Source organism: Nilaparvata lugens, chromosome 12 (assembly GCF_014356525.2).
Source record: "Nilaparvata lugens isolate BPH chromosome 12, ASM1435652v1, whole genome shotgun sequence".
In the NCBI taxonomy this organism is placed as follows: domain Eukaryota; kingdom Metazoa; phylum Arthropoda; class Insecta; order Hemiptera; family Delphacidae; genus Nilaparvata; species Nilaparvata lugens.
This window is the reverse complement of record NC_052515.1, coordinates 1,190,078-1,213,380: the sequence shown is the minus strand read 5'-3', so window position 1 is coordinate 1,213,380 and position 23,303 is coordinate 1,190,078. Positions and strand designations below refer to the sequence as shown.

The window sequence follows — 23,303 nt, the reverse complement described above, 5'->3', positions numbered from 1 at the left end:
AGCGTTGCCGATTCTCTGCCTTGCCACTGACTTCTACAGAGAATTGCTGATACCAGTAGGCTATAACTGATGTAATATAAACTGTAAATTCTTGTTTAGAATAATCAATTATATTTGATTCGACGAGGAATAAAATTCTCAATTATTAACCTTCCGGCAGTCGCGCTGTTGTAAAAAGTGCAACAGTGTCAGTTTTTTGCATGCTGCACAAACCTATTGTATGGGGTGTGGTGTCAGTGAATGAGTCACCTTTTGCATTTCAAAACTTTCCCCCATCACTCCACTGAGTTGCAGTATTAACCGAGCAATGGTTCAGTCTTTAGGTGCCATTTAGTCGCCATAGTGCATGAGATAGGGAAAGACTGTATACGGGGACTGTAAACGAACCAATAACACAGAATTTGCTTTGCTTGATGTACCTTATTGGGCTATGAAATGTTAATCATCCAAATGTTCATAGGCGTAAAATAATCCAAAAGATGGAAAAAGTAATTATACAATTAATTAATATGTTTTGACACTAAACAGAGTATACATAACACTGGGAAAATTGGATGTTGTACAAAATATAACACGCGACTGCTCGTGTGATCGAGAAGAGCGCGACTGCCGGAAGGTTAAATAAGCTAATACATTTTCATAATTGAGGTGGATTAATTTGTTAAGTAAGAGTACTTAACAAATTGTGAAAAAACGATATGGCAACGTTGCGAAGCTAGAAAAGGATAGCGCTATCCGCAATGTCACAAAGTAAAAGTATTATTTCTTTCTCTGTGGCTTTGTCAAATACTGCCATTATAACGTGGACCTCACTATAGGTTTTCAATCCAAGTTGAAAGTCAGATCATACTAAGATCTTTATGATAGTCCAGCTGGATGTAAGTCTAGCCGCGTAGCTATAGGTTTTCAATCCAAGTTTAAGGTCAGATCATACTAAGATCGACTGACGTCCAAATGGATGTAAGTCTAGCCACGATTAAACCACGGCTTAAGCACGGTTATACCGTGAAGATTTAACCGTGGTTGAACTGCGATTAGGCTGATTAAGCCTTGGTTTAACCATAGAGAAACGATAGCATAAGTAGATATCCCATGGTATAGGGCGTTTATGTCGCAACTTTTACTGTTATCTGAAGCCGATAGTTCACGTAGTTCTTTCCTATGCAGCTATGTGACGCTGGTAGTCTCCCAAATTGTGCCGTTCATACACTCTCACCCCAACAAAACAGTAAAAATTGACAATAATCGACAGTAATCGGCTTGAGATAACAGTAAAAGTTGCGACATAAATTCCCTATACCATGGGATATCTACTTACGCTATTGTTTCTCTATGGTTTAACGCGACACGTTAAGAGTCATCATCACATTGTCAACCGTTTCACCCTTTGGTTCTCTTGGATTTGGTTTTGCTTGGTATGAAATCACTTAATCACGGTTAAATTTTATGGATGTATGTTCAACTAGGAGTTATTCTCAGTGAATAATGATAGTATTCTACTTGAGAACACCAATTTTCGAAATTTTACATATTGAAAGTTTTACCCCACGAGACATCTATTGAGCTAAACTGTTTTTCAAAAATATACTTCAGAGTTGTTGAAAGCCTTTTTCTTCCTTTTCCTTTTCATTTTTTTGATACACAATCTTTATCTTTTTTTGATACACAATCTTTCTCTTTTTACTTTTCTTGCCCTATTACCATAGGTAAGGAAAGTATTGCTTTCCAAAAAAAATTAAGGTAGGTACCCTGATTTCATGTTTTCTATACGTCTCAGGTCCCCTGAGTCCAAAAACATGATTTTTGGGTGTTGGTCTGTGTGTGTGTGTGGGTGTGTGTGTGTCTGTGAACACGATAACTCCATTTCTAATTAACCGATTGACTTGAAATTTTAAACTTAAGGTCCTTATACCATGAGGATCCGATAATAATGAATTCAATAAAATTCAATTCAAAATGGCGGATAATGACTAAAAAAACCATATTTTTCACGGTTTTCTCGAAAACGGCTCTAACGATTTTCTTCAAATTTATACCCTAGATAGCTATTTATAAGCCCTATCAACTGACATGAGTCTCATTTCTGAGAAAATTGCAGGAGCTCTGTAATATTCCTGAGAAGAATGAATTTTGTTAAATTTCTATCACGATTTTCTCAAAAATGACTTGACCGATTTTTTTCAAATTCATACCCTTTATAGTTTTATAGTATATAGCTGATAGTTATATCAGCTCTATTAACTGGCATGAGTCTCCTCCCTGAGAAACTAACAGGGGGTCCACCCCATCCCTGAGAAATTTACTTTGTAACCTCCTTCTCGTGCGTGAGGTAGGTAGGTAGGTAGGTAGAGCAATTTATTCAAAAGAACACATGTCGATATTTTATATGTAGAACAGCTGTTTTGACAACTTTCAAAAAATCCTCAAATTTCATAATTCAAACAAAGGAAAATTTACTCTGAAAACAATAACAATAGTATAATCGTAGTTTTAATTATTTAGCCGCCAATCGGCATAATGTTATTCTCCTAAATTATCCTCGTTTAAGAATGAGGCTTATAGATCAATGAGCAAGGAAAGTTGACGGGGGTGTACCACACCAGATTTTTGTTTCTACTTTCATGTATTTCACATACTTACATACTCAGCTCCTAGTTTGTTATGAAATAAGTCCCCTATTGAAATAAGTCTCTCTGGACGTGAATCACCTCATCCTATTACACACCTTACTCATTCATAAGCTCCCATATCATTCATACTTTTCCATATCATTGATACGTTTGCATATCATTAATTCATACGTTCCCATAGCATCCATTGTGTAGTGAGGTACACGTTATATTAGCAGTGGAGAAAGATAGGAGCACAGCGTTGTCGATTCTCGGCCTCACCACTGCCTTCTATAGAAGGAAGCTGATACCAATATAATTGATGTAATATTAACTCTTCTTTTTTGTTTAAGAAATAATAAATTATATTTTATTCGCCCAGGAAATATACTTTCAATGATTGAATAATGAATTTTCTCAATTGATATTGAATATTTTGTTCATCAATTATATTTCTACATTGTTAGTAGAAATAACACTGGCAACGCTGCGGAGGTAGAAAAGGATAGCGGTATCTGTTTTGTCGCACGATAGACAAGGATAGCAACACCTATGTTAACCAAAAATACTGTCATCATAACGTGGACCTCAGATTCTTCCTATAGTGACTGCACTGACAGCTCTGCGTTCATTTAATTGGTGTGGGATCAAAATAGAATTTAGAACTCCAAAGTTAGTGTTCCAGCCTTTCACTTTTTCTGCATTGAAATTAGCAATTGCTTTCCTTCCATTGAGCTATTTACAATTCGATCTAGACTACTTAGTCTAGTGGAGAGGAAGGTTTATTCATCCATTTGTTCTTGAATTATTTATTATCAATAATTCAGGTGTAAGTGATATCACCGGGACATTCGTTGGTTCGATTTCAAACTAATGATTAAGGGAGACAAACCGCCTATTCAACATAACTTAATGTTAACTCTGGGACAGATATCTGAAGAGCTGTTGGAGCTAGGGCTCTGTTTTTTTTTTTTATTTTGAAAAGCAGACCTTTATCTAGTTTCTTACACAAGCTATTTTTGTTATGATGAATAAAAAAATTCTATAATTTAAAAAAAGAGATGTATACAATCAAAAATATATATAAAATGATAAATAATTTGGTTCGTAAAAGATATATCCTAATTTCCTTGTGTACGGAGCTAGAACTTTATAATAGAAATAATGTCCCAAAATCTGGTGAAGATATCTTTTTCCATTCCTGAGATATCTGTCCCCAAAGTTGAAAAAATAAAATTTACGGCAAATGAAAAAGAAAATTATTAGTACGTATAGTGTAAATTACTGATAAAATCATAGATGAAATTAATGTTCTCTAACAAAACACCAAACTCAGAAAATAACCTCAATCACCTTGTTTGAAAACAATAACAGCTGATAATTTTGGAAATACCAGTGTTTACCAACTGTAAAAAAATTAGAAAGATAACCTATAATAAAGATGTACATAATGTTGAATATTATTATGGAATATTGAATCATGAAAGTTCTTCTCTGGAAATTTGACATGTAATAGGTTTTTAAAAATAACAAAAAAAAATTTCTAGTTGACATAGAGGAATAAATTTCACATCATTGTAAAGCGCGAATTTCAAACTATAATCTTTGCTAAAAAACCAAAAACAAAAACAAAAATTATTTTTGATGTTTTGTCTCCCCTTAAGCATACTAATTATGAACTGGGCCTAGGAGAGTTATTCAAAGATAAGGAGATGTTATCCGATTTGAATCCAATCTCAGTTTTTAATACTGTTATGTATCTAACTAAATCTGCGGCGTTTCAACAGATATTTATTTACAAATGGAATTAAATAGAGAGTGCATTTATTCAAATGCTAATTAATATATAATATGTTTTTTGGATAGTAGTTCTCATCGAATTTCCATCTAGCTGTTAACCCTGTTGTCAATGTCTGCAGTAGCAGAAGTCTTCGGGGTGATTTACAGCATTTATTTAGGATTTCCGTTAAATAATAATTATAGTAATAATTAGATATTAATTTATTGAATGAAGCAAACAAATAAACTAATACAGTAATCATAAAAGTATGAACAGGCTATTGCCCAAAACTTCTTCTATTTTTCAATTTTGTCTCAAATAGTTCAAAACAATTGTTTATTGTATGAACAGGCTATTGCCCAAAACTTCTTCTATATATCAATTTGTCTCAAATAGTTCAAATAGATTATATCCATATTAATTCAATAAATAAATTCATATTAGAATGTCCACATTCAGATAGTACACTCTCTAATAAGGATTCTTAAGAATTTCCTCCACATTTTAACTCCAACAGAATGGACACACTCCATTAAACTTTTTCAATATTAACTTTGTTTTCATAACTTGTACCTTCTATTATCAACTAGCTCCTTCTAGTTCAACTTGTAACTTATAGAACAGATTTCAGAGTAAGTGAATAATTGCAAAAACCCACTTACTACTATAATTTATGCTCTGACGGTAGCATTTTTCGTGTGATCCTCACTCAATAGTTGAGTCTAGTTTCATTAATAAGAAACTCATGAATATTCATTAATTGGACTTGAATTGGATTCTAAACGTTCACTGAATCTTAAACGATTTAATTGAAGCTGATCAAAAACGTTTAATTTATTCTGCAATCAATCAACATTCTATTCAGTGATCGGAGCTTTTCAATCAAGTTTACTCCATACAAGGAATGAAGTCCTTTATTTGCATAGGCTTTTGCCCATGGACATGTTTGCTATATACTATATACACTTCAAACTGTTGGCATTCGATATGTATATGACATCAATGCTTTACACTCAACCAAGGTTGACAGTCCAAAATGAATCTTCAATCATGCTAGGCTTAGAAATAGAATGGAATCTAGGATTGTATTCCCATTGGTATGTCATCTTTGCTATCCTATCTTTGATCTCAGACTTTCTAAGCATTCTTGAATTACCCAAATACAGACCCTAGAGGTCCATATGGGAGATTATTGAAGTGATTGTAATACTTGTTTTGTTTTTTAATAAAAAAATTGAAGTTGAATTTGAATGAATTGTTTTTCATTTTCCGCACTAGCCACCTTTGATGATTGAAACCAATATTGTAAAACAATTAATATTAAATCAATAAATAAATTCATATTAGAATGTCCACATTCAGATAGTACACTCTCGAATAAGGATTCTTAAGAATTTCCTCCACATTCCAACTCCAACAGAATGGACACACTCCATTAAACTTTGTTTTCATAACTTGTAATTCCTATTATCAACCAGTTCCTTCTAGTTCAACTTGTAACTTATAGAACAGATTTCAGAGTAAGTGAATAATTGCAAAATCCCACTAACTACTATAATTTATACTCAATCTGACGGTAGAATTTTTCGTGTGATCCTCACTCAATAGTTGAGTCTAGTTTCATCAATAAGAAACTCATGAATATTCATTAATTGGGGTTGGATTGGATTCTAAACGTTCACTGAATCTTAAACGATTTAATTGAAGCTGATCAAAAACGTTCAATTTATTCTGCAATCAATCAACATTCTATTCAGTGATCGGAGCTTTTCAATCAAGTTTACTCCATACAAGGAATGAAGTCCATTATTTGCATAGGCTTTTGCCCATGGACATGTTTGCTATATATATACTATATGGTGAGATACACTTCAAACTGTTGGCAATCGATATGTATATGATATCAATGCTTTACATTCAACCAAGGTTGACAGTCCAAAATGAATCTTCAATCATGCTAGTTTCAGAAATAGAATGGAATCTAGGAATGCTATCTCCACGGTATGTCATCTTTGCTATCCTCTCTTTGATCTGAGACTTTCTAAGCATTCTAAAATAGTTATTTATTCTCTTCACAAGCCACCTTTGATGATTGAAACAAATTGAAAAACATGAAACAGTCTGAAATGAATCTAGCTAGGTTTAAATAGAATAATCGAGTCTAGGAATGCAATCTCCACGGTATGTCATCTCTGCTATCCTCTCTTTGATCTGAGACTTTCTAAGCATCTAGAATAGTTATTTATTCTCTTTACAAGCCTTCTTTGATGATTGAAACCAATATTGTAAAACAATAAATATTAAATCAATCTTGCTATATTTAAGTAGAATTAAGTCTAGGAATGCATTCTCCTTATTTGTATCCTGACTTCTTTGCTGTCCTCCCTTCCATCTGGAACTTTCTAAGTATTATTAAATTGTTATTGATTTTCTTTACTAGCGTTCTTTGATGATTGAAATTCTCATTTCAAAAACATGACATTGATAATATCTAGTGGCTGATGAGAGTAGAGGTAATAGATCAATATATTGATAGAAGAATTGATTGGAACTGAAATTGAAGTTTGGAATGAGCTGGGTGAAGAAGATATTCTTAATAGATTTCAAATTGAGTTCTGAAATAACTCTCTCAAGAATTTTTGAACAATTATTATTGAACGAAAATCCTAAATAAATGCTGCAAATCACCCCGAAGACCTCTGCTACTGCAGACATTGACAACAGGATTTGAATAAATGCATTCTCTATTTAATTCCATCTGTAATTTTTGAACACCTGATGAACTTTCTGATCATGGTAAACTTGCAATGGATATAGACTGGATATAAAGCGCCGAATCAGAGAAGCTAAGGGTATGTTTATTAGTAAAAGGCAGGTTCGTTCCTACTTTATAAATATTTTGGACTCAAAATTGGACAAAAAACGTGTAGTGTAAACATAACCTATTTTTGGACAATTTCTATCTAAATTTGGGAAAGGAACAGTTTTGGGCTTTAAGCCTGTTGTTCCTTTCCCAATCATTCATAGTTGAGAATGATGGTGTCTATTAATGTATAAATAAATAAATAAATAAATATTAGTGTAACAAATTTGACGTTAGAATAACTCATTTTTTCAATATGTATCGATTTTCTCTAATTTTCAACTCATATCTTCATGATCAACAGGAAATGAATATTGTAGTAGCACATTCAAGGTCAATATAACTTCTCAACTGATAAAACCGTTTGTACCAAAGGGTTATTGACAGTTTCAGTTATATTGAAAATCTATCATTCAACTCCAACCAGAGTTTTTCGTCAGTTAGGATGCAAATTGAAAACGAGGCTTCTCGTCTCCTTTCATAGTTTCTTTTTCTAATAAATGAGAGAGAATATTCAAACAACAGTTTGTGAAAACTATCAAGATCTTCAAATTCCTCTGTTCAATACACAGTAACCAAGAGAACATTTCAAATGTCTACCAAAATGTATTTTGAATTTTAAATTGGAGGGTGAAATTGGAGAATGTTAAGTGACACATAACATAGCTACATTTGGACTGTTGTATGAATTAGAATTGGAACCGTTTTGGGCTAGGCCTGTGGTACTCTTTTGAATGTTGTGCAATTCTGAATGATCAAATAAATAAAATGTATGAAGATAAAATTAAAAATTCAGAAGCTCTTACTCCAATAATGATAATAACGATTTAGTAGCCACCAATAACGCATTTTTGAACATCTAATCACAATTAGTTGAACAGCTAATTACCTAAACACCACAAGACAGAGTTAATCTTGTACATTAACTGTTAAACACGAACCTGTGTTGATTTATACTATCGTACTGTCCATCGGAAATCATTGGAGAAATGGAAAGTGTTGTTTTTGAAACAAGGGCATGCCAATGTTTTCACTACTGATCAGAATTGAAATTATACCGCGTTAGAACTTAGATCACAGTTTGATAAATAATTAGATCTTGGTTAAACTGAGATTGAAAGTTGAAAAAGTATCACGAGTTAACACGCTATGTCAATAATTATTCTACGTTAATCACACGAACAAATCTAGGATAATTATTGGTCAGTAAAGATCCTGATTATAACGATTTGCATAACAGACTGTAACTAAAGACCTGAAAGCTACTTATTGTGAAGAGTAGCATAGGGAAAAGATAGCATAAGAAGATATCCCATGGTATAGGGCGTTTGTTTTCCAAATTTCACTGTTAACTCAAACCGATAGTCCCAGTAGTTGTTTTTGAAAAGACGGTTTCTCTGATTGGTTCTCGAGGAATTAATCACGGTTTAAATTTAACCGACCGTCTTTTCAAAAACGCTTTTTCTGATTAGTTCTCGTGAAGTTAATCACGGTAAAAATTTAACCGGCTTTTGTGCAACCGGCACCAAGTATTTCTGTTTCGTGAAGCTATGTGACGCTTGTAGTCTCTCATACTGTGCCGTTCTTACACTCTCATCTAGCCAAAACAGTGATATAAGACAGTAGTCGACAGTAATAAACTACCGTAATAAACGACAGTAATAAACTACTTTGAAATATAAACTACCTATACCATGGGATATCTTCTTATGCTATTTTTTCTCTTTTTTCTACATAAACATGAAGCCTCATCAATATTATTCTAACAACAAGTATCTCAGGAACTCAATGGACCTTATAGGAGAAAAATATCTTCATTCTTCAATAGTGAGCTCATTATTTTTTTTAATTGATAATAATTGGAGATATACAAGAGAATAATATTATGTTGGAAATATTTGGAACTGAAATTTCTACATTTGAACATCTTTTAATTGACAAGCAAATCACTGTTCACCGAAGGCGAGAGTTTGATAATAATGTAAAAACATTTGAGAAATTGTAGATGTTGCTAGAACTAAGCTGTTATTGGTCGAGACATGACACGCCCCGGCCAATGGGAGAGCTTCACCAGGTCAACGAACGACCAATCATAAGGCATCATTCACACTTTGTAACATTCTGTTGCTCAATGTTCAAGTTTTCTGTAACTACAGTTTGTGCTATATTGAGGTCCACGTTTTAATGACAGTATTTCATTAACATTGGTGTAGATATCCTTGTCCATCATACGACAAAGCAGATAGCGAATGTATCAAATCATGGTGTTGTGTATCAAGTTGAGATGATACTGTATCATATTGGTTTGATGTATCATGTGTGGTGATACTGTATCATATTGTGGTTGTTCTTGTTCTATAGTGAGGTCCACGTTATAATAGCAGTATTTGATTAACATTAGTTTTGCTATCATTCGACAAAGCAGATAACGCTAACCTTTTCTACCTCCGTTGCCAGATCGTTTTATTAATTGATCAAAAATCATTGAAAAACATATTTTCTTGAAAAATGAAATATAATCAATTATTTTAAACAAGAATGAACAGCAGATATTACATCACTTATAACGGTATCAGGTAACTCTATAGAAGAGAGCAGTGGCAAGGCAGAGAATTGACAACACTGTTCTCTTATCTTTCTCCACCGCTATTATAACGTGGACCTCTCTATATAGAGTGAAATTTGAGCTAATATTTAGCACAGTGCATACTATATTCACTTGGTAGAAGCTTATATGACCTAAAAATAGGTAAAATGATACTCTTATAGTATGAGGTCTACGTTATAATAGCAGTGGAGAAAGATAAGAGAACAGTATTGCTGATTCTCTGCCATGCCACTTCCTCCTAAAGCGGATAACTGATACCGGTTTATCTAGTGTATTATTATTATTCCTGTACATTCTTGTTTTAAATAATCAATCATATTTTATTTGTATTTGTCAAGAAAATATACTTTTCAATGAACTTATGATAAATTTTCATGATAGCGATTAAATATTTTGTTAATTAATTATATTTTCCTCCACCTACTGTCAAAAGTACTTACTTTACTCCCTGAAACATGATACTAAAGTGTCACTTTTTCGCTCTCGGTACTAAAAAACAGAAAAACTCCTAGGGAGTAAAAGTGACTCCATTTAAATAACATGGGAAGCATCTCTATTTTAAAAACGTACATTTGGAATAGGTCAGAAGGTCTAAGCTCAGATGAGGAAGCATATAGAATAGTCATTAAACCAACTAAATTCAATACCTCAACATTTGAGGATCAAACCCCATTTGATCGATATATAAAATTTATGTTTGTATGCTGAAATAATTATTATTACAAACTTCATATCACTATACTAAAAAAATGTATATATTTTTTTCTTTTATTCCATGTTATTCAAAATATCAGACAACGAATATTACTTATTAACTAATCAAATTTGAAACGGGAACTTCATCATAGCTGTAGTTTTGGCTGTCATTGTTGTTACAACTTTAGCCGACAGATGGAGGAGGAGAACTGTGATTACAAGCCAGCTGTTTCTGTTTACTTTTTAGATTATGTTGTAACACATTGTTTGGTCACATACGATTTAGAAATTATTTTATATGCAGTTTTTATAAAAATTTAGGTGGAGGAAAAATGTTGTGTATATCACGAGTGAAAAATATTTTTTCTCCCTCAGGAAAATTGTTGCCCTCGGCTTCGCCTCGGGCTTCAAACTTTTCCCACAGGGAGAAAAAGTCGTACTTTTCACTCTAGATATACAAATAACTATTTTCTATGTTGTTAAAAAAAATTTGGCAGCTAGAAAACGATAGCGCTATTTGCTTTGTCGAATGATAGACAAGGATAGCAACACCAATGTTAATCAAATACTGCCATTATAACATGGACCTCACTATAGCATTTTTCTTTCGGTACCTCACACATCAGTCAAGACTGGGCATACGTCCCTTATCAGTATGGATCGAAAATCGCTGATACATGCAGAACGGAACCGTGTGCGTGAAAATGCAAATAAAACACGCATGCGCAGTCACGCTTATTGAATATTCTAATCGCGAGGCGCGTATCTTTGAACTTGATCAACGATTTATCGTTTATTTTCATAGCGTGTGAACTGTTTTCCATCATAGTGAGTTTCATGACAAAATGTCAGCATTAATTTAATGGGAACCATTCATTTTATAAATGAGAACAAAATGTTCACAGGTTGAAGTGAATCTTATTATCTATTTCACTTTCTTCTTGATGACTGTGGAGGGGATTTGTTTATGATATCATAAAGTAAGGAAATATTATCATGAATAATAAAGTAATATAAGTAAGGAAATATTATCATGAGTAATCTTCTATATAATAAGAAAGAGTAGGGTTGTGTTTGTTCGTGTGTTCGTTTGTTCGCATCAAACAAAACATGTCAACTTGTGGATTGCATACCGGAAAAACGGGAATGATTCAGATCTCCAAATTTTGAACATAGATTCTAAAAATATCAATCTCGTGCACCTGGAAGCCCAAATTTAAACTTTCCTTCTTGATTTTTCAGTATTAATGTTCAAACTTCATTAATAGTACATACTTCATATCACTATACTAAAAAAATGTATATATTTTTTTCTTTTATTCCATGTTATTCAAAATATCAGACAACGAATATTACTTATTAACTAATCAAATTTGAAACGGGAACTTCATCATAGCTGTAGTTTTGGCTGTCATTGTTGTTACAACTTTAGCCGACAGATGGAGGAGGAGAACTGTGATTACAAGCCAGCTGTTTCTGTTTACTTTTTAGATTATGTTGTAACACATTGTTTGGTCACATACGATTTAGAAATTATTTTATATGCAGTTTTTATAAAAATTTAGGTGGAGGAAAAATGTTGTGTATATCACGAGTGAAAAATATTTTTTCTCCCTCAGGAAAATTGTTGCCCTCGGCTTCGCCTCGGGCTTCAAACTTTTTCCCACAGGGAGAAAAAGTCGTACTTTTCACTCTAGATATACAAATAACTATTTTCTGTGTTGTTAAAAAAGATCTGGCAGCTAGAAAACGATAGCGCTATTTGCTTTTTTAGAATGATAGACAAGGATAGCAACACCAATGTTAAACAAATACTGCCATTATAACGTGGACCTCACTATAGCATTTTTCTTTCGGTGCCTCACACATCAGTGAAGACTGGGCATACGTCCCTTATCAGTATGGATCGAAAATCGCTGATACATGCAGAACGGAACCGTGTGCGTGAAAATGCAAATAAAACACGCATGCGCAGTCACGCTTATTGAATATTCTAATCGCGAGGCGCGTATCTTTGAAGTTGATCAACGATTTATCGTTTATTTTCATAGCATGTGAACTGTTTTCCTTCATAGTGAGATTCATGACAAAATGTCAGCATTAATTTAATGGGAACCATTCATGTTATAAATGAGAAATGATGTCAGATTGAAGTGAATCTTATTATCTATTTCACTTTCTTCTTGATGACTGTGGAGGGGATTTGTTTATGATATCATAAAGTAAGGAAATATTATCATGAATAATAAAGTAATATAAGTAAGGAAATATTATCATGAATAATATAATAATAAAGTATATAAAATATATAATTCAACTTCTCTTCATCACTCAACTGTGATACTATAGTAGAAACGTCCAAATGTATTTATTGTTGTTGTTATTCTATTTGTTAATATTAACCATCATCACATGAGCATTGTGTATTGTTGTTATGTTCTATATTGACGTTGTCTATGCTGTAAAGGCTTTTCGACAATAAAATTTTATTTATTTATTTTATTTAAAAAGTAATATAAATAAGGAAATATTATCATGAGTAATATAATAATAAAGTAATATAAATAATCAAAAAAGTAAGAATTATTTCTGTCATATCTGATGATATTCTGATGCTCCATTTTCAAGTCCTGTTATGTACTGGAGATTGAAATTTATGCTGCACAGTGTCATAGAGTTGAGATACATGTTTAATTTATTTGTTGGATCAATGATACCGGTTGGATCCTAGTGCCGGTTGCACAGAAGCTGGTTAAATTTTAATCGTGATTAATCCCACGAGATCCAATCAGAGAAACCGTCTTATCAAAAAGGCTCTGATTGGCTCTCAAGAAATTAATCACGGTTAAAGTTTAACCGGCTTCTGTGCAACCGGGCTCTAGTATCATTTGTCAGTGACAGATTGTACTATATTTACTGAACTAATAGAAAATTATTGAAGTGAAAATCGTAGCGCTTAGCTCGAATTGTGAGTTCAATTTGTATTTCTCTTCAGATAAATACATATTCTTCCATATTGCAACAATGTACGTACCAATTTTTCAAAGATTAAACATGAATTTAACTTTAAAAATTCCGAAAAACATAAATTCGTCTCCTTAAGCGGACCCTTCACTATCCGATTTCTTGTCCAATTTGATGTCCAACATTCAATGTTTGGCTCGACGTAGGACCGCGAATGGGGTAGAATGTTGGATGTCGGACGAGTTGGATGAACTGGATTCAACATATCCAACACTCCTAGTTAGAACAAGACTCAAATAAAGAGTAATCTGAGTAAAATATGGTGAGTACTTGCAGAACAATAATAGAAAATTATTGAAAATCATTGTAGCACCACCGAGTAAAAATGTGGAGTTCCTTCTTCTGTGCTCTAAGTCTCTAGAGCGAGGAAGTTGGACCAACTCGTGGGACAACCAGTCGGATTGTGAGTGGTGAAAGATCCGACTAAAAGTATTTAAGATTTTTAAGTGTTCTTAAGATTTTTTAGTGTTCTTACTACCGGTCCAACATTGTTGTACCAGCAAATCGCCTGCTTTACTGAAGATGCCACTCTACTTTAAATAAAAATTGTAGCCGTATGTTCAATCTCTTCAAACTGGATTCTCTTGCAAATTTCTCACTCAACATCTCATGTTTTCAAATGAACTCTCATTCAGACAAACATAGCAACAAACTACAACAAGATTCACTTGAATCTGTCAGCTACGCTTATAAATGGACATCAATGCTACCCATTCAAACAATATGGACAGTTTAAAGTGAATTTTACTATACAAGTTGTAGCTCTGGAAAAATTCCAAAGCAATAAATTCACACCGAAGGCGGTTGTACTCATAAATTTCAAGTCGAGCAGTTAGTTTGCATGCGGGTGAGAGACAATTTGTTTTCGCACTGAATTTTCTTCCAAGCAATTTTTCGCTCTTGTCGAAACTGGTTTTTGCAGAACACGTGTAGCTTTGCCATTTTCTTGTTGAATGTAGCCTGGAATTGATTAAGAAACAATTTTCTGTAGCAGTTTATAATTATTGTTCTACAAGCGTTTTATGATTTTGATAGAATACAGTTGGATCTTGGTAGTATAGTCCCCGATTAAAGTTCAACCAGACAGATTCAATGGATAGAGTAATCTCTAAAGCCGTGTCCACACCTGTATGTTCGACATACATGTTCGGCAAACATTTTGTTGAGGAGCTCAGGGACAAACATTTTAAAAAGTTTGGACAATCATTGTTTGTCAAACAAAAAATTACTGTTTCTTCCAATCATTTTCAGTGTTGACAGCTGTAAAACATAAAACCTGTTCTTGCTACTTACAAATATTTTGTTTGGTGACGCGTCCACACTGGCCACGGGCAAACATTGTTTGTCAAACATAATAAAATTTTCCCAAACACGTTTGTCGTTTAGTATAGACTCGGCTTAAAGTAAAGGGATCTCAAATCGAAATTTGGAACATAAACAACCTATACAATTGGATATCTTCTTATGCTATCTTTTCTCTATGGTATAACTCATTTGACATTTTACTATAAAAATCTCAGGGCACCGAGCTTCGGTCGTTATCTATTTATTGACTTTTGATAATTCTTATAACAAATTACTAGAATGGCCTACTTTGCTTACGCACAATCTGTGTTGCAATATGGAATTAGGGTATGGGGGGGTGCTGCTGAATGTCATATAAACAAGATCTTCAATGTTCAAAAACATATAATAAAAGTGGCACTAAGCAAACCAAGACTGTATCCTACTAGAATTCTCTTCCAGGAATCTAACATACTTACAATCAAACAGCTCTACTTGAAAAATTTAATTTCATATTTATTAAAAAACAAAAATCTTTTCAATACCCGAATTACTCCATATAACACGCGCCAAACTTACAGGAGATCTGACTTACCTGAAACTAATCTAACAGTATGTAGAATGCAATTTCCGTATAGATGTGACAAACTAGTAAATATTATACCACAAGACTTCATATCAGACAATCAAAATTGCTATAAGAGAAAAGAAATCTTATCATGGATCAAAACATCACCTGACGTTTTCAGTAATCAAAGGCAGTAGCTTATAACAAATTCTAAATTTACGTTTCTCCACTCACTCTTCTCATCACCAGTTGACTTGTGCATTCACTGTGCTTCTTCTCTTTCTCAGGTTTTCCCTCTTATATTGTAAAAAACTGTTCTTCATTTCACTCTGTATTTCAAATTTGTTTTACCATTAGGCTATTCTTAGTCATTTATTATATTCTATTTTATAAATATTTTTTCTTTTCTACGTTTCTCAATCTTTATATTCTCTTACTCATGCTCGCGAACAGACGAAAGTCTTGCGAGCTACACATTCTTTTGTACTCTTTATTTATTTTTGTATTTTTGTGTATTTAAACTATGTAAAATGTGCAAAGAATGAATAAATTGAATTGAATTGAATTGAATTGAATTGATAAACCAAACACAATTCTTTAAAATGATTGGAGAAGGACTAACAGGCACATCCCAAAACTGTTTTTTCCCAGAGTTATTTTGATTTATACACTATAAATAGTCCAGAAAGTAGCTTATGTTCCATACACTTCAATTCAGGTTCAATTTTCTGTTCAAACATTTGAAAACAAAAAATTATAATTCAGATTATATACAAACCAAATTGAATAACAAATTACACTCACTAATCACTTGAAATTGTTAAATAATGATCAACTTTGAAAATTATGGTGTACTCTAGTTTAGGAGGATTATCATGTCATTTCAACAAACCAGATTATGTTGATCAAATCGACTAAAAATTGTCTAGCTAGATAAAATTTCTCGCTGATTGATTATGATTACACAGCTGGAAATAATTCTGTCTCTCTCCCACACAGGCACACGCATCTTCTGTTATCGAGATACGACGAAAATATCATCTGTTTTCCAAGGATGAATTATCCTTTCAATGTCGTTCAGCGAGTTTTCCAAAGAATGAGACCTAGTGCAATCGAATCTTTATATCATAAACCTACTATGTTCCAAATTTCGTGAAAATCGTTAGAGCAGTTTTCGAGATCCGTAAAACATAAATAACCAGATATATACAGAAATTGCTCGCTTAATATAATAGGATAGTAATCTCTTAATTAACACTTGATCTGTGGACTTACTATCTCTGTCTTTTACTATGTTTCAGTGTACAATGAGCAGCCAGAGAGAGACAGTCTGAACGGACCTATGTCGGTGACTGAGAGAGACAGAGAGAGAGACCGAGATGCCATACCCGACCTGGGAGCTAGCAAACCAAATCGCCACAAGTTGAGGCCTAGTAAAACATTCATGGGATTCCTGTCTTCGGGAAGGTCCGATATGCTGGAACATACTGAGCCTTTGTGAGTCATTTCATTCATTCATTCATTCAATAAATAATTCATGTTATTCATTCATTTATTGTTCAAAACACTATTACCAAATTATAATTATGGCCATGGAGGAAAAACTAGACTGAGCTTTTATCATTCCTGTCCCAAATTTTGATATTACTCCCATTGATTAATTACATAGATGCAAAATACATACTGTATATACATGACATGTATAATATACAAGTACTTATACATTGTGTACTATCTCCAGAAGTGTATATTATGAATCCACCGTTAGTTCTCGTTGCTTTAGATCTTTCAAACTGGCTTCATATTACTCTTTTAGGGCCGGTTTCCAAGCTTGAGATTTAGCTAAGTTCTAGACTTCAAACAGCTGGAGTCAGAAAATTAGCTTTCCGAAACGGGGCAAACACAAAATAAAATAAAGAGAAAATAGTGTAAAGTTTCAGCTATTTTGAATTATTTAGGAATGTTTCATTTCGTCATGGAAAAACGTTTCCAATTTATTATAGAAAATAAAGATTTATTTTGCTGCAACTATTTACGCGACTACGCCCCGTTTTGGAATGCCAATTTTCTGACTCCAGCTGTTTAAAGTCTAGAACTTACACGAGCTCGGAAACCGGCCTTAAGTATCTCTTATTAATCTATTCGCTCAAAACAAGCATTTGAACACGTTTTTCCAACCTCAGCCATATAAGTGGGCCCTATCATCAATATTATTGTATCCAGATGTTTCAGAAACAAAGAGGAAGTTTTTCTAATACTGTTTTCCTTCAGTCTCAAAGAGAATCTTTTACCCCATCAATCAATTCCATCTTTTGTTCACAATGCCGTACATTTTATCCAAATTCAAACTCAATTCCTTTGTTCATTTGCCGTACAAATTCACTGTCCTCCATGGAAATCTCAATTTCCACGCTGTATTACAGATAACATTATACTCTATCATTAGGACTATATATTATATATAACTACTCGAAGTACTGTATATAATATATAGTGTGTAGGTATAGGAAGTCCTGCTATCACATGAAATCAACTTCATATCTTCTCTTCTCACTGAGAATATATACATTTATCTGTAATTTAGTTATGTATGCAGTAACAGCCAGAAAATGACATCTCAATTTTGGATGTTTTCAGATTATCTAGCATGTAATAGACTCGATTTTGAAGGTGATCCTTCTCAGTGTAATGATGAAAATTGTGAAATAATCTCATCATTTTTCATTTTCAATTTTCACCATTACATCTTTGTTTCCTATATTCAATCTTTTTCTTACTGTTCTTTTCCAATTCTCTCCTTTTTTCTTCTCTCCCTTTCTATTTCGGTTGTGGATTATTCAGTTATAGAATTTTGGTTTGGTTTTTCAAGTTGCTCATGGATTATTCCAGAGGTCCTCTACTTATTCTTTAAATTTCTCTAGAAAATAAATAATTCTTTAGAATGAAATTCAACCTATTATTAGGCTGCTTGAACGTCTAATACATTTAACCGCTGTCAAGTTACTGTACTGTTACGAATTATTAGAAATTGATTTCAACCAACTTCTTATTTGTTATTATTGAATTTGGTAATATTATTATTAAATTGTTTTAATCTGAAAGCTAAGAAGAGGTGTTTTGTTATTGACATGAATGAAGAATGCAATATTATCTAATATGATTTGATTTTACTATTGCTCGAATTGTTCATTGGTTTACCGTAGCGTTATCAGATTTAATAGGGGTTAAATTGCATGGAAATTTGTGAAACAAAGTGTTGAAGACAGTTATAGATTCTAGAAGATATCACATGATGACATACATTAAAGCTGGGTTTACACCAAAGTTATTAATAAAATGCTAATAACTCATTCCTTATAGATTCTATTAGATTGAACGGAACGTGACAAACACATATGTTCATCATGCGTATGATAAGATAATGTTCATTCTAATAGAATCTATAAGGATTAAGCTAATAATATTTTGTTTTTAGCTTTGGTGTAAACGCAGCTTAAGATATCGTTAAAATAACATTGTTTTAAAAAGTATTTTTGACATCACAGTTTTGAATAAATATTTTCTAATAGGATGAAATATTTAAGTTGACTCCTCATTGAATGAAAACACTCAATACTCAAATCTGCTTTTCGAAAGAATATATTTTTTCAAAACAGTAAAAACTTCCAGTACCTATTTAACAGTGAATTCTTTATCTCCTTGTTTTCATAGTCATATTTCTCCTTTCAATTATTGTTTCATCGTTTACTATTTTTAATTGCTCAAATTGTTTCTGTCTTTTGTTGCAGCTGTTACCTGTGGGTGCTACTCAGTTCATTGTATGGCAAATTATTGATAATATTGATGATAGCCTTCACGTTGATTGAATCTATGGACAACTCAGTCAAATTACTATCATTACAGGTAAGAACACTACAGTATAATTATTATATTATTCTAAAACTTCATTCTATACAATATAGTTCCATGTCAATTCTTTGGATAACTCAATTCTTGATAACAATCAAATTTTCATTTCTTTTATTTATTTTTCACTTAGTCAATTTCTAGCAATAAATTGATGAATGATCACTTTTGTCGTATTACCAAACACTTTACTAGGTTTATGTATTTTTTTAAAAAATCGACTGAGTCATTGTCAATATTGTAGAACCGTTCCATAATTGGATAAAAACACAAATATGGTTTCGTGACCACTCGTGTTCAGTTGACTGTTCAGTCAACTTTAAGCCGTCGGTCCCGGCTGCCTAAAAAGCAGTCGTTAGGTCATGTCAGAGGCCCTGAAATTGATCAGTTGCGACCTGAAAACTCTGACACCAGACCTGAGCCAACCAGGTCACTCGATATTATTATTATTATTATTATACTTGAAAATGTGACCGGTGTGGTCACGAAACCATGGTCGTGTACCGAATAAATCTGTGTAGAATTTGACAACATATTTGTTTTTTTATTCAATTATGTATTTTTTGTTTGTCAGGGTTTGTATCTGATGTACCTGTACGTCGGGAGCATAGCGGTTATAATCTGCATCTACATCTGGGTGCTAGTGGACAGCTGTGCGTCGTTCAGTGGAGACGCCGACGTCGGAATCACCACGTCCGTCATCACTGACGCCGAGCTCGGATCACTGTCACTGACGCGATTCGGGTCGCTCAAGCGAGCGCACATATCGCGCGATAAAACGTCCGCGACGAGCTTCTATCTCAGGGTTGGAGCTTTAGGTGAGTGAGAGAATCAGCATACAGAAAATATAAATAATAAGAAGATATCCCACGGTTTGTAGAATCCATTCAAAGTTTCGAAGTTTTGTATCAAATGTTGGTGCTGTGTATCAAGTTAAGATGATTATGATATCATATTGTGTTGATACTGTATCATGTGTGGTGATACGGTACCATTTTGTGGTAATGCTGTATCATTTTGTGGTGATACCATTGAGAAAAGCATAACAAGATCCCAAAAAAGGGTAGGGAAGAATATCCCATGGTATAGGGTTGGTACCTTAGGTAGATCACAGAATGCTATTAGTCAATTCATCAATCAATTTGTCAATCAAACAACCAATTAATCAATGTTGCTCTCCAATCATCCAGTGAGTCAGTCAGTCAATCATTTTAAGAATAGTTAAAGCATCTACCACCAGTTCTATCTCACTCTCACTCGTGCGTTTGGAGAGTCACAGAGTCTATAATTAGGTCCACGTTATAATGGCAGTATTCGATTAACATTGGTATTGCTATACTTGTCTATCACTCAACAAATCAGATAGCGAATGTATCAAATCATAGTGTTGTGTATCAAGTTGAGATGATACTGTATTACATTGGTTTGATTCTGTATCATGTGTGGTGATACTGTATCATGATGTTGTGGTTGTTCTTGTTCTATAGTGAGGTTATATATGTGTATATACATGTTATAATGGAGGTATTTGATTAACATTGGTGTTGCTATCTCTATCTACTATTCGACAATGCAGATAGCGAATCTACAAATCACAGTGTTGTGTATCATGAGATGATACTGTATCATGTGTTGTTATACTGTATCATATTGTTTTGAAACTGTATCATGTTGTGGTTATTCTTGTTCTATGGTGAGGTCCACGTTATCACCATTTTCTGTGTCAGGTCACTGAAATGAACAATCAATCAAGCAATAAATTGATCAATGAATCAAAAGAATAGCAGTTGCAGTTGCATGAGAACATATGAACTATGCTAATGAATGGTATATTCATGAATTTCAAATACATCCACATTGATCAATTGATCGAGAATCCAAACTAGTTCAATATCATGGCTCTGAAGAGTATTTTTGTAAGAACCGTTCATAGAATTTCCTTCAGTTGTTGTCAGTTGCCAATAGATAATAATACATAGATAGATAAGAAGTCTTCTTCTGTGTTGAAGTCTACTCTCGTCATTATAAAAAGAGCATCAATTTAGTTTACTATTTGACAAATAAATGTGGTTTGTTGTTTTCGTTTGAATGCAAGAGATCAATTCGCACTGAAAAGCATAATTAGTTTTCAATTAATTTGAATCTAGTTATTTGATGTAACCCGTAATTATTTGATGCGACAAGAGGATGAAACAACTTAAAGAATAATTTCTTCCACTGTATCAAGTATAAAGCTATTTGGTTACAAGAAGAATGTTAGCGCTTTTGAATAGTATCATCGAACTAAGTTATAATTTTTACATAACCTCTAGACTGTGTATTCCAAATTGAGGTTTAGAGCAATTTTGGGCGAATGCCTGTTGTTTTTACCTGCGTTGTATTTGTATATGAATAGTATTCATTCCAACTGAATTGAATTTAACAAAATGTATCCAGTGTTCAGTCTCATCCAGTACAGAAGAACAAGGAAAAGAAATTCTCTCTCTTCTAAAGTTAATAGTCTATCCTTATCGATAATGTCAATTTGTTTGATCAATAATCAAATGTAAGTTGCTTCAAATTTACACTTCCAGAACACCATTCGCGTTTCCCATTAAATTGTGACGTGCTTCAAAACAGTATGCCTCATATTATCTTCTAGTATGCACCTTCATCTCAAGTAAAACATTGTTTGTGAAAGTTTTCAATATATACTTTTGATCATGCACTTTGTACTCAATTGATTTTTTGTGTTTTGATTGCAGCATTTGGCTTGGGCACCCTTGTTTTTAACGGGCTTGAGATGGCGATGCACTCTATGATGGAGGGAGCCTGTCTCAACGATGTCGTTTTTGTCCATCCCGTTCTCCATGGACTTTTCACATTTCTGCAAATGCATTTTCTCTTCGTCAATTCCCAGGTACGTAAGTTCAATTCGTTCTGAAATGAGTTTCAAATCCTCAGCAGTATTCAATCTTGAACGATAAGGTAGTGAAGAGTTCGTCTGTTGTTTACTGCCTATTTATAATTAAAATAGAGGGAAGGATTGGCTTATACATGTACAAGATACGAAATATATGTTTGACGCATCATCACTACTAAACTGATTTGCTTGAAATTTTAATCTCTAGGTCTTAATCTCATATACTGCCAATACAATCGTATAACCACAATCATTACTGCCAGTTAGAACTGAAACCCACCACCTTTTCACCTTGTTTTACCACAGGTTCTAGTGGAGAAATTCGGCCTGGTGGCGAGATTCGGCTTCATGCACCTGGCAGCGACCAACCTGGCGTTGTGGGCGCGCCTTGTCATCTGGGAGAGCGGCATGGAGTGGACCTACTTCGTGCACTTGGCTCAGACGGTCAACTCGGTGACGGGGCAGCACGGAGTCACCTCACGGTCGTCGTCACCCTTTGACGCGGGCATTCCTACGCCCCTGCAACTGAAGGGGTTCCCCCGGTCGGTCACTATGAACAGGGTGCGCAGGGAGGCTGTGGGTAGGGGTGAGTACAGATATGTTTTCAAACTAATCAAGATTACAGTGTTTATTGAAAATATAATACTAAACCCTGATTTTCGCTAGTAGAGTTAGTGGTCTAGTAACTGGCATATTAACTCTATTGAGCCAACTCTACTCTACTCTGCCCTTCTTTGAGCAGTGGTTAGTCTTAGCCTCTCCACCCACAAACTCGTGACCTACGTGAGTTCCACTCCTGGCCTTTTTGTAGGTCCTCCCTCTGAGAGAGGGAACGCCAAACTGCCTCTAGGGCGCCCGGCGCACGGCCACCCTCGACTCAGCCTCTTGACCCACATTTGTGCCTGAATTTCCGCCCATCTCTGGTCTCTTGGGTTATTCTTTTTGCCCCTCCGAAACTGCCCTGATGGGGCAGATCCCGTGGGTTTGAAGGGCAAGGCAACTTCTGGAGTTGCCTTGAGGTCCATTTTAGTCGCCTCCTACGACAAGCATGGATACTGTGGGT

The 23,303-nt window shown here is 34.0% G+C and overlaps 1 protein-coding gene across 1 annotated transcript in view; it reads left to right on the top strand.

The window, feature by feature from the left end:
• Nucleotides 1-23,303, top strand: part of LOC111062380 (proton channel OtopLc-like) — a 67,760-nt gene that overhangs the window by 25,075 nt on the left and 19,382 nt on the right. Inside the window, exons 2-6 of the mRNA XM_039438627.1 lie at nucleotides 16,734-16,929; nucleotides 19,221-19,335; nucleotides 19,913-20,156; nucleotides 22,083-22,237; nucleotides 22,547-22,826. Coding sequence (XP_039294561.1) covers nucleotides 16,734-16,929; nucleotides 19,221-19,335; nucleotides 19,913-20,156; nucleotides 22,083-22,237; nucleotides 22,547-22,826 — 990 coding nt within the window. The remainder of the gene's footprint in view (nucleotides 1-16,733; nucleotides 16,930-19,220; nucleotides 19,336-19,912; nucleotides 20,157-22,082; nucleotides 22,238-22,546; nucleotides 22,827-23,303) is intronic.